The sequence below is a fragment of the Henckelia pumila genome, unplaced genomic scaffold, assembly GCF_033568475.1.
Source record: "Henckelia pumila isolate YLH828 unplaced genomic scaffold, ASM3356847v2 CTG_525:::fragment_3, whole genome shotgun sequence".
Classification (NCBI taxonomy): domain Eukaryota; kingdom Viridiplantae; phylum Streptophyta; class Magnoliopsida; order Lamiales; family Gesneriaceae; genus Henckelia; species Henckelia pumila.
The window spans coordinates 2,692,123-2,702,007 of NW_027331857.1; the positions used below are offsets into that span (position 1 = coordinate 2,692,123).

A 9,885-nucleotide genomic window follows, 5' to 3' on the forward strand; every position below is an offset into this window, starting at 1 on the left:
ATTTTTTGGTAATTAGAATATAAATACAATGAAAAAATTAATCTATTGTTTAACATTATAACAAACATCATATATTTTATCATGTCAATATCTCACTCTCTCATCACTTCAGCTGTATTATCATTCACTTGTTTCAATTTACGACCAACCATTTCGAATAAATGAAACAAACCACCTCTTCTACCATTCAATAAAAGTATAAGTATTATTATAAAAGTTGATTTTTATTAATTGATGTGTAGTTCCGATATAGCACATATATGCATTTTTTAAAATTATTATTAAAGTATTTACTATCCTTGTTGAAGTGTTTGAATTTGTAAAAAAAGAATAGGATGCAAATTTAGTTGCAATTAATTAAATATTTACGATCATCGAAATTACTGCAGTTGTCTGCCTCAGACTTCATGAGTCATGCAAGAGGAAGAGGGAAGGAAGAGTTGTAGTTTAGTAGAAAAATAATTGAAAATGTAAGTAAAAATATCGTGAGAAATTGATTAAAATCTAGTTTGCTAGATTTTGAATAGAAGATTTGTAACCTTATGTGTAACCCTATCACTGTGTATCTTTATTAATGGGCGAGTAGAAAAATAATTAGAAAATATAAGTCAAAATATCACAAGAAATTACTCAGAATATAGTTAACGAGATTTTCGTTATAATATTATATGTACACATAGCATTTTCCGTTTTACAAATCATCAATTTAATTTTGAAATAATATTATGTTCACGAAATGTAGAAATGTATCAATGGGTTACATGTGGATAATGTTCATAAATGTGGCCCAAGTGTACACTAAACAGGCCAATACACAAAACAAAAATGGGGCCTGATTTTAGAATGGGCCGAGGATTGAATTCTCGTAGAAGTTATATATTCATGCACACAGCACTACTCCTATTCATCTCTTTCGTTCACAGAGAGAGAATCGGTACATCGATCAGCTACAGGTACTTTGGATTTTCAGTAGTTTTGCATTACGGGTTCTTTTAATGGAAGTTCACTTGGTGGTGGTAGCGAGTTTGTTCGAACGGAGAGAAAAATTCGCATGCACGCAAGCTGTTCGATGTAATGCTTAAGACATTTGTTTGTTTTTTTTTTTTTTTTATGTTTCTGCTTTTATAAAATGTCCCTACATCACTCAAGAAGTCGTTATCGTTTTGTCAATCCATTTTAGCTCAAGAATCGGATGCTCATTGTTGTGCTTGAATTCAGTGATTCGCAAAAGGAGGTTGAAATTTTATTTGGTCGAAGTTTTAAATGATTTAAATTTAAATTCTTTGTATTGGTTTCTTTAGTTGTAGCGTATGATTCTTGAAGTTATTCATGAAGGTACAAGGGGATTCTTGCTTTTGTTTAGGTTGTTTCATGATGCTGAGAGTTATATGCCGCAAGTTATGTGATCATACAAAGGAAAGAGGTGAAATGTGGCCTTTATCATGTGCACAGATTCATGGTTTTCACAGTGGTCAGGTAAAGTTATCATTTTATTCATTATCATCAGAGTTTTGGAACTGAATAGAATAGTGTGAATTTCATGTATGACCCAAGTGTTGGTGAGTATGATTTTCCTCCCTTTGCTCAGGTGCATCAAAGTTCATCCATCAATCTAAAAAATTGCTTCTCTGTACTGTTACAGCCTTCCCTTGCACCTAGAAGCTTCTTTGGTGTTGAAGATTTTCTCGACGATGATAATAGCCGGCCGTATACTTACCAAAAGGGGAAGAAGTCCAAGAATCCAACCAAGCACATATCTTTCAAGCAACGTACTGTTGCTTTTATGGAGCCATTTACCCTGGACGTCTTCATTTCGAAACGCTTTGTCTCTGCTTCACTCACCCACAGGGTAACGTGCAAACAAGTTGCTGTGGCCGGTACAAATTCGAATGATATCAAGGCTGTGCTTAAATCACGATCAGATATACCTGCTTGTTTGGCTATTGGTCGGATTTTGGCCGATAGAGCTAGAGAAGCTGATGTATACACAGCAACATATACTCCTAGGGAGAGAGACAAGTTTGAAGGGAAGATCAGAGCAGTAGTTCAGTCCCTCATTGACAATGGCATTGACGTTAAAGTTTACCTTGATTGATACCTCTTTTAGTGTTTCGTTGTAGATTTTTAGGAGAAATTTGTAACTTTTTGTTTTCATTTGAGGTGAACAGCCACTTTTCTCGCTTCTGGGAGATGCAAATTTGTATGATCAATGACATCCTGATATGAAGAGACCTTGGCCGATATATAACAAAATTTCACAAATATCAAAATGAGGGGATGTGATATGGGTACTATTAGTTGGATTTGAAGAATTCCATACAGAAATAAATAAGGCTATGGAGTGAATCAGAAAATTTATGGTCAGTGTCAACATTTGTCCACCAATTCTCAAAGCTTATCATGATAAAAGAATCTGTCTGCAGTCTGTTACAAGAATGAAGTAAGCATGTCACTTGCAGTATACATGTGAGACGAATAATCAATCTACACCACCCAACTCAGGGCCCGAGAATTGAAATTCAAATCACTCTTCATAATGCGCTGCCATCTAGCATGAATCAAGTCACCTTATTCAGATTTTGATTTGTTGAGCCGAAACGACCGCCTAGTTGAAAGGGGATAGAGAACTTCACCGATATTGTTGAGGAATCCTCTATCATATATGTTGTTTTTGACAACTTCAACATCTTCTAAACGCGATCTTCTAAAAAATGATATCCATTTACTCTCTTGGGGCTTCCTTTCTTGGTTTAATCCACCCAAACTAGCTTTTAAAGCTTCTGCACTAGCCTTGGCCTCATTCACCTTTGTCTGCCAATGCAGGTAGTCTTGCCATTTAAAACTCTGCAGTTAAACTGCATTCATCACTTCCATTTTCCAAAATTTGCTTCCCATCTCTAGTTGGGATTAGTTTTTAGGGTGTGTATCAAAACTGGCGAAAGTAAACATTAACTGCATTCACCTCCCTCGAGGTTTAAAAATTGTTGAACAAATGAGCCTAAAGTAGTAATTTAGTCTCCCTTCAACGTCTCTTTGAAAACTATGTTGTAATCATCATTTTTCTGCCTCCTCTTTCTTTGTTTAAATTCTTCTTTCCTGTACCTCTCACAAACTTAATCCCCACCACCTCTCTCCCAAACAAGCTGCTGCAGCACTGGCTCGAAGGAGGGAAAGGGAAGAAGCAGTGTTCTAAATGGCGGTCGAGGCGGCCGCCTAGGCGGTAGGAGGCCCTCGACCGCCCCGCCTTAGTCTAAGGCGGTTTCTTTAGGCGGTCCGAGACCATCGGGCGGCGGAGGCGGAGGCGGGCAAGCAGGCGGTCAAGGCGGCGGAGGCGGTCAATGCTTTTAAAATTCCAGTCAACTATCAAAGTCAAATAATTTTAAAAACCAGTCAAAGTCAATTAATTTTAAAAACCTTAGATATAATAAAAACACCTCTCACTCTCTATTGTATTTACTTTTGGTTTCAAATGTCCTCCACCATTAGCCACCACTTGCCTCAAACCGCCTCCATCCGCCCTCCGCCGCTGCCGCCATCTGCCACCACCTTAATTATCTTGTTAGTTTGCATTTATATATTTATTTGCACTTTTTCTAGATTGTATATATTGTATGAAGCTTCTTTAGGCATAACATTATTTAATTACATATATTACACAAAATTTTTTGACTATTTGTAATTACATTGCATGATTATACATAATTGCCTATTAAAAATTGCTAAAAATATTCAACCGCCTAGGCGGCGAGGCGGTAGGCGGTCACTGACCGCCCCCGCCACCGCCTCCCGCCATTTACAACATTGGGAAAAGGAAAAGGAAAAGGAAAAGGAAAAGGAAAGAGGAAAAGGAAAATAGAAAACGAATAATAATTAGAATCTTTTGGTGTAGAAAGTATTTCAAGTGCATTGATTTTTTTGAAAGAAAGTTTGGCAGGCAGGAAATAAAAATTTTGAAAATGCTAGCATTTCTGAAGATCGCAGATGCAATTGCTAATGCTGTGGAGGGTTTTGCATGACAGGACAAAAAGAGGGAGGCAGAAGAATCCTAAAATTTCTCAGTGTGAGTAGACATGAGCAGCAAGCAATATTCGGAAGTTGCATTAATTCTATCCAGATTCTAATTATAATCCACATGCTTTTGCCAGAATGTTCCTAATGTGTGATGACCACAAAGCAGGGGATGCATCCATTTATTGCACACCTGTAAAGACTAATGGCCAATTATATCTAAAAAAACGTGAAAGAGGATTACCTCATTGGTGGTGGTATTCGTGACACAAAGTTTCGCATGATAAGTGAAGAAACCAGCTAACAGCAATGAAATTATGGCCAGAAACATCATAATAAGTATTGGTGTGTTGTAGGCGCTCAGCAACCACTATCATAGGAAAGAGACCTAATGTCAGCTAATTATGAATCAAGTTTCTACATAGCATACAGGATATATCTATTTTTCAGGAAACGATGGTAATTCCCAAAAATTTAATAATTTATAAATCATCAAAAAACAAATGGATAAAAAAAACTCTCCATTTAGTTCCTGATAATTGTGGCAGCGACCTTCAGATAAAAATCAGTCGTGCATATTTTGATCCCACCTGATCGCATACTTAAATTCATGTTAACTTTGTCTCTCAGGAGAAATATACTATTTTGGGCATTTCCACGTCTATATTGCCAGTATCAAAACAAGTTAATATCTTAGATCACTGACAACCACAATTTTCAATGGAATACTGATATAATTAATCATCTTTGAAAGGAAAGGCACCATCTTTAAGTTTTTTTTTAAAAAAAAATTAAAGAACTTAGTTCATTGGTGAATTCTTGGAGGCCGGCATGGATCACTCCAGCCTCCAGGAAACACTTAAAAGTAATGTTCTCTGCTATGATTCTAAAATAAAAAGAAATCCGCCAACCTGTACAACATGTGGAGCCAAACTTCTAAAAGAATTTTCAATGCCGTAATAAGCTGCAGCACCGAGTGAAAAAGAGAGATCAATTCAGACATTAAACATACATCTTCAACCGAGGAAGAAAAACGAGGGAAGGCACCAATATTACTTGTTAAGATATAGATAACTTTCAGCTCCTTGAGCCTTCCAGCAAGAACCAACGTGAGTGCAACCACTCCATATATACAGATAAGGAAATGCCTGCATATGCATTGAGAAGTACTTTTAGGGAAAAAAAAGTCCAGAATCACAGTAATGTGATAATCCAAGAACTGCTACTGCTTTTCTCTTAAACTAGCCTAGCATAGAATCCTCATCCTGATGATGTTCTACATGTGTAGATGTGATTTAATACAAATCAACAGCTCCACACGACATCATTTTTCTTTCTCTCTCTCGTTTGCCTTTTGACAACACAGCATAAAATGATAAGATATCTGATCCTAGGAAAACGGACAAATGGAAAGTTCTGTAAATCCTAAAATATAAGAAAGAAAATCGAAGGAAAAGTGGGGACATCCATAGTGGCATAACTGCAAGGACACTGCAGTAAGAACTGAACATAATTGTACTGTTCATTCAAGGAAACTTCTTAATAATTATTACTTACCATAGAATAAAAGCCATAAAGTATCCAGTGTTCTTCTCTCCAATACAATTATTCTGAAAAATGACAAAAATGAAACTATTTAAGGAAAGGGATGGTTTCAGGGAATTGCAAGTTCAAAGTTATCTGAACACACGAGAAAAAAAGGCAGTGAACAAACCATCCAACCACAATGATGGTCGAACCTAGCAACACAGCGATTACATATGCTGCAGTGCTTCGACCTAGCAGGCCTGAGTAAGTAAAAACAGAATAATTTGTATCCCGGTGTTTAATCAGCAATTGTTTGAGACAAGTTACGATATTCGATAACTAGAACAGTTAACTTACTTTGGAATCTTGCAGGTAGAACATTCTTTCTCTGAGAAGATAATGTTGTCATAAGGATAAGCAGAAATATACTGAGAGACATTAGCAGAACTCACTGTCCCTGGATCAGAAAAGCTAGTCAATAGAAATAGGAGAATACCCACACCAACTGCCAAGAAGCTCGTGTACCTGAAAATATGAATATTTTAAAAAAATGAAAACTATAGATTCATTAGTACATAACAACAAACACATACCATTATTACCTGTGGACTCCATTCAAGTAATACCCAGGAATGTAGCCGAAGGATGATTTTGCAATGAAATAATAAGTTGTCCCAATTATTAGTAAATATATCAACTGCACACAGGTTATAAACATGTCAACCAAAACTTCTGTACTTCGAATATGTCATTTTGGAAAGAACACGCACCACACGCGGGTATCCAATAAATAAAGCATGTTCTCATGATATCACTCAAACAGATACGGACAATATTAACAGCTTAACTTGAATTTGAAAGATTTGCTTAAGTCATAGTACAGTTCAGCTTAAACAAGTAAGGCGGATAACAAAAGTTAGTTCAGGGATGTCAAAATAAGGATCGAGTTTATTCAACAAATCAAATAAAAGTTAACCCATGTTAGCTTAGAACAGTTAAACACCAAATACCCATCCAAAAAACCCGAAAAAAAACAGAGTATCATCATCAAAGGATTAAGTTACCACAAAATCACCTGTAAAATGGGGTTAGGACGATCGCAACAGTAATACTCAACGGAGAGCATTGCATTGCTGCCGCGAGAGCCGCACGCGAAATGGATAAAACGACTGTTCCACCAAAACAATAAAAAAAATCAATCAGCTCAAAAACAAAAACCCAATCATCACACAATTTTCCACAAACAATGAAATAAAACAGTACCGGAAATAATCATAGGCGGCGAAGGTAATGAAAAAATGGATGCGCTGAACGCAGGTGCCTTGGAAAATGGGCCACTGGCCGCAGAAGAATGATACTAAAACTAAAGCTGTCAACAGGCCATGACACACCAGCAGCCACTGAACATCCATCAAATTCAATTGCAAAGCTACCACTTTCGAGGGAAAATGAAAACGAAATTGAATGGAATGATTGATTGATTGATTGGTTCAGCCAAATCTGGCTCAATTTGTTATTGCTCGTCTCGATCAGACTGCCAATATTTTGACTCCAAACACACTGGTTGATAATAAAAAAAAAAAAAGGAAAAAGAAAAAAACAAACTAGCCCGTTTGAATTTTGTAGATATTTTTTAAAATAAGTGCTTTTAAAAGCTACAATTTTTGGCTTTTAAAAAAACTCTCATTTTGAATAAAGCACTTTTTTGGTCAATAAAACACCTTGTTAATTGAAAAACACTTAAAAAAGTGTTTTTTTGGCCTGACTTTTGAAACCAAACGGGGTACATCTATCTAATTTTATATATTATTTTTCTATTATTTATGATAAGTTATTTCAATTTAATCCAAATTTAAATGAAGACTTTCTTGTGGTTAAGGGTATTTAGATTAATTGCCAATAGTAACAAGTTTGATTATCTATCAACACTTTCTGAAATGAAAATTTGACATGAGATTTATTCAATGTGGTTTTTTTGGACATGGTTTGCAGGCTCTTGGAATTTTTTAACTGTTCACATTTATCTGTTTTTTTAGTTGAATTTTATCTGATTTAGACGTCCCGTCATTCATATTGAAAGAAAATTATAAATAATCATAAATCTTTTAAAATAGCTAAGATTATCATATCTAAATAATTATTTTAATTAAATATTAGAAAATCTTAAAAAATATATTTTCAAAACTTTTAGTTTAACTAGGCATGGGCCACCTCAGTTCACGAGATATTTTATGTTTACCCCGGTTTGTAGTGTAATGTACATTTCTTTTTTTAAAAAAAAAAAAAATAATTAAAAATGCATTTATATTTGTATAAGTGTTATTTTATTTTTTTTTAATTTTTGTTAATGTATTACAGATAACAAGTAAACGGGTTTACACGTGTGATGTGTTTGGATGTAAATTATAGGTTAGATGTAGAAAAAACGGGAAAAATCCCGGTTCAATCCTAAATGTTTGAACACATTCCCGGTTCAGTCCTAAATGTTTGAACGTTACCGGTTTGGTCCCAAATGTTTTTCAAAAATTTTCGATTCAGTCCTAAATGTTATTATGTTTTCGGTTTGGTCCCAAATATTTTAAAAAGTTTTCAGTTCAGTTCTAAATGTTTTATGTTCCAGATTTCGTCCTAAATATTTTTCAAAATTTTTCGGTTTGGTCCTTCCATCTACAAACAAAGTGTGATAAAAAAAACTTACAAACAAAAGAAAAAGTTAAATAAAATAGAAGGTAATAAAAATAATAATAAAAAAATAATAATAATAATAATTTCTTCCAAATAAAAATATAATATAAATTATGCAAAATAAAATTATAGAATAAAAAAATAATTGAACGGTGCAATCTTATAGTTAAAAACATTATCAATCACAAACAAATAAACAAATGTTTTAACAAATATCTAGTATTACTTATTTCACAAAATATTTGAAATTTTCAATAAATTTTTCAAGAGAAGAATACTTATGGTTAACAATTGAGAAAATATAATGAATTATTTGACCACCGTTAAAATAGTGATATGAAATTAAGTTTTATTTAATAGTAAAATTTTCTCAAATACTAATTATTTAAATTATAAAAAGAGTTTTAAAAAGATATATATCTTTTTCCAACCTTCAATTTTTTTCTTAAATGTGCAAGCATCATGAATGAGAATATAACAAAATTAATAGAAATGTGAAATAACATCATTAAATTTTAATTCCTCAACTTTCGTTTATTTTATTTAAGTTTTTATTTTGTAGCATTATGAATTTAATATTTTCATTTTGAACATTGTGTAAAATTGATTTAAATTTGGATAAAAACTCTAATAAATTTGTGTTTTATTTACAACTTGTTTAATGTTAAATATATAATAAATAATATAAAACTCAATCATAAATGATATAACACTACGCGGTGTTAGTTTTAACACACGAGTAGATGGAAGGATCAAACCGAGAAATTTTGAGAAATATTTGGCACAAAATCGGCAATGTAAAAATATTTAGGACTGAACCGGAAACTTTTAGAAAACATTTAGGACCAAACCGAGAACGTATAAACATTTAGGACTGAACCGAAAACTTTTAGAAAACATTTAGGACTAAATCGGGAACGTCCAAACACTTAGAACTGAACCGAAAATGTGTCCTAACATTTAGGATTGAACCGAGATTTTGCCCTAGAAAAAACATACAAAGAGGTGGTCGATGTACTATAAATAAAAGAGAGCAAATACATGTAACAATGAAGTGAAAGGTAATTTCCATAAATTCGATCAGACCAAGTTCGAGTCGAATCTTGACATAAAATTAACAAATAACGAGACTCACTTATACCCCTGTTTGGTGCTACCATATCCTAAAGAGCAAAGTTAAATTTTCAAAAAACCCTTGATTTGGGTTTTAGGCTATAAAACGGGCCGATTATTTAAAACCTTTTTTGTTTTATTGTCTAACACAACAGGGGCAAACGCCCGTGTTATATGTGAGTATTTAAAATAGGTTAATAGCATATACAATTTAATTTTATTATTTATTATGTTTTGATTTATAATTATTTTTCTGATTTTTTTAACAAAACATGCATAATATTGTGTGTATCATATAAACACGAAGCCCTCAGTTAAATGATAAATTTAAAAAATTGAGAATTTCCCACATAAAAATCATTATCAAATGTCTAAAAGATATCGTTGACAAACAAAAATAAGATATTTATCCTTTAATTTATGTATTTGTTTTACATGTTTCTGACTTTTTATTTTTACATACTATTTACTTATCTATGATCACTTAAACAATTATCTTTAAGCATATTAAAAGTAACATTCATTTTTCACCAAAAATAAAATTCATTTATC

At 33.3% G+C, this 9,885-nt stretch overlaps 2 protein-coding genes across 9 annotated transcripts; one reads left to right on the forward strand and one right to left on the reverse strand.

Annotated features, from left to right (window-relative positions):
• Positions 1 to 453: 453 nt before the first annotated feature.
• Positions 454 to 2,240, forward strand: LOC140873203 (uncharacterized). 5 transcript variants are annotated; one of them, XM_073276232.1, is made up of 4 exons: positions 454 to 1,071; positions 1,181 to 1,234; positions 1,336 to 1,476; positions 1,643 to 2,240. In XM_073276232.1, exons 2-4 carry the CDS (start codon positions 1,193 to 1,195, stop codon positions 2,093 to 2,095), a joined length of 636 nt encoding a protein of 211 aa, XP_073132333.1. In that variant the 5' UTR covers positions 454 to 1,071; positions 1,181 to 1,192; the 3' UTR covers positions 2,096 to 2,240. The 5 variants fall into 5 exon arrangements, with proteins under 5 accessions (XP_073132333.1, XP_073132332.1, XP_073132336.1 ...); XM_073276235.1 differs by having other exon boundaries at positions 461 to 1,071; positions 1,364 to 1,476; positions 1,643 to 2,237; XM_073276231.1 differs by lacking the exon at positions 1,181 to 1,234 and having other exon boundaries at positions 1,364 to 1,476.
• Positions 2,241 to 2,328: 88 nt separating this feature from the next.
• Positions 2,329 to 7,077, reverse strand: LOC140873202 (probable protein S-acyltransferase 17). Of its 4 annotated transcripts, none has more exons than XM_073276230.1 (11): positions 6,799 to 7,077; positions 6,611 to 6,704; positions 6,138 to 6,232; positions 5,893 to 6,060; positions 5,723 to 5,795; positions 5,566 to 5,618; positions 5,065 to 5,156; positions 4,920 to 4,972; positions 4,253 to 4,378; positions 3,458 to 3,536; positions 2,707 to 3,360 (listed from the first exon to the last, which is right to left on the reverse strand). In XM_073276230.1, the coding sequence occupies exons 1-10, from the start codon at positions 6,945 to 6,947 to the stop codon at positions 3,483 to 3,485; spliced, it is 957 nt and encodes a 318-aa protein (XP_073132331.1). In that variant the 5' UTR covers positions 6,948 to 7,077; the 3' UTR covers positions 2,707 to 3,360; positions 3,458 to 3,482. The 4 variants fall into 4 exon arrangements, 3 of the variants coding, with proteins under 3 accessions (XP_073132329.1, XP_073132331.1, XP_073132330.1); XR_012147984.1 differs by having other exon boundaries at positions 2,727 to 2,844; positions 2,963 to 3,536; XM_073276228.1 differs by lacking the exon at positions 3,458 to 3,536 and having other exon boundaries at positions 2,329 to 2,844.
• Positions 7,078 to 9,885: the final 2,808 nt, after the last annotated feature.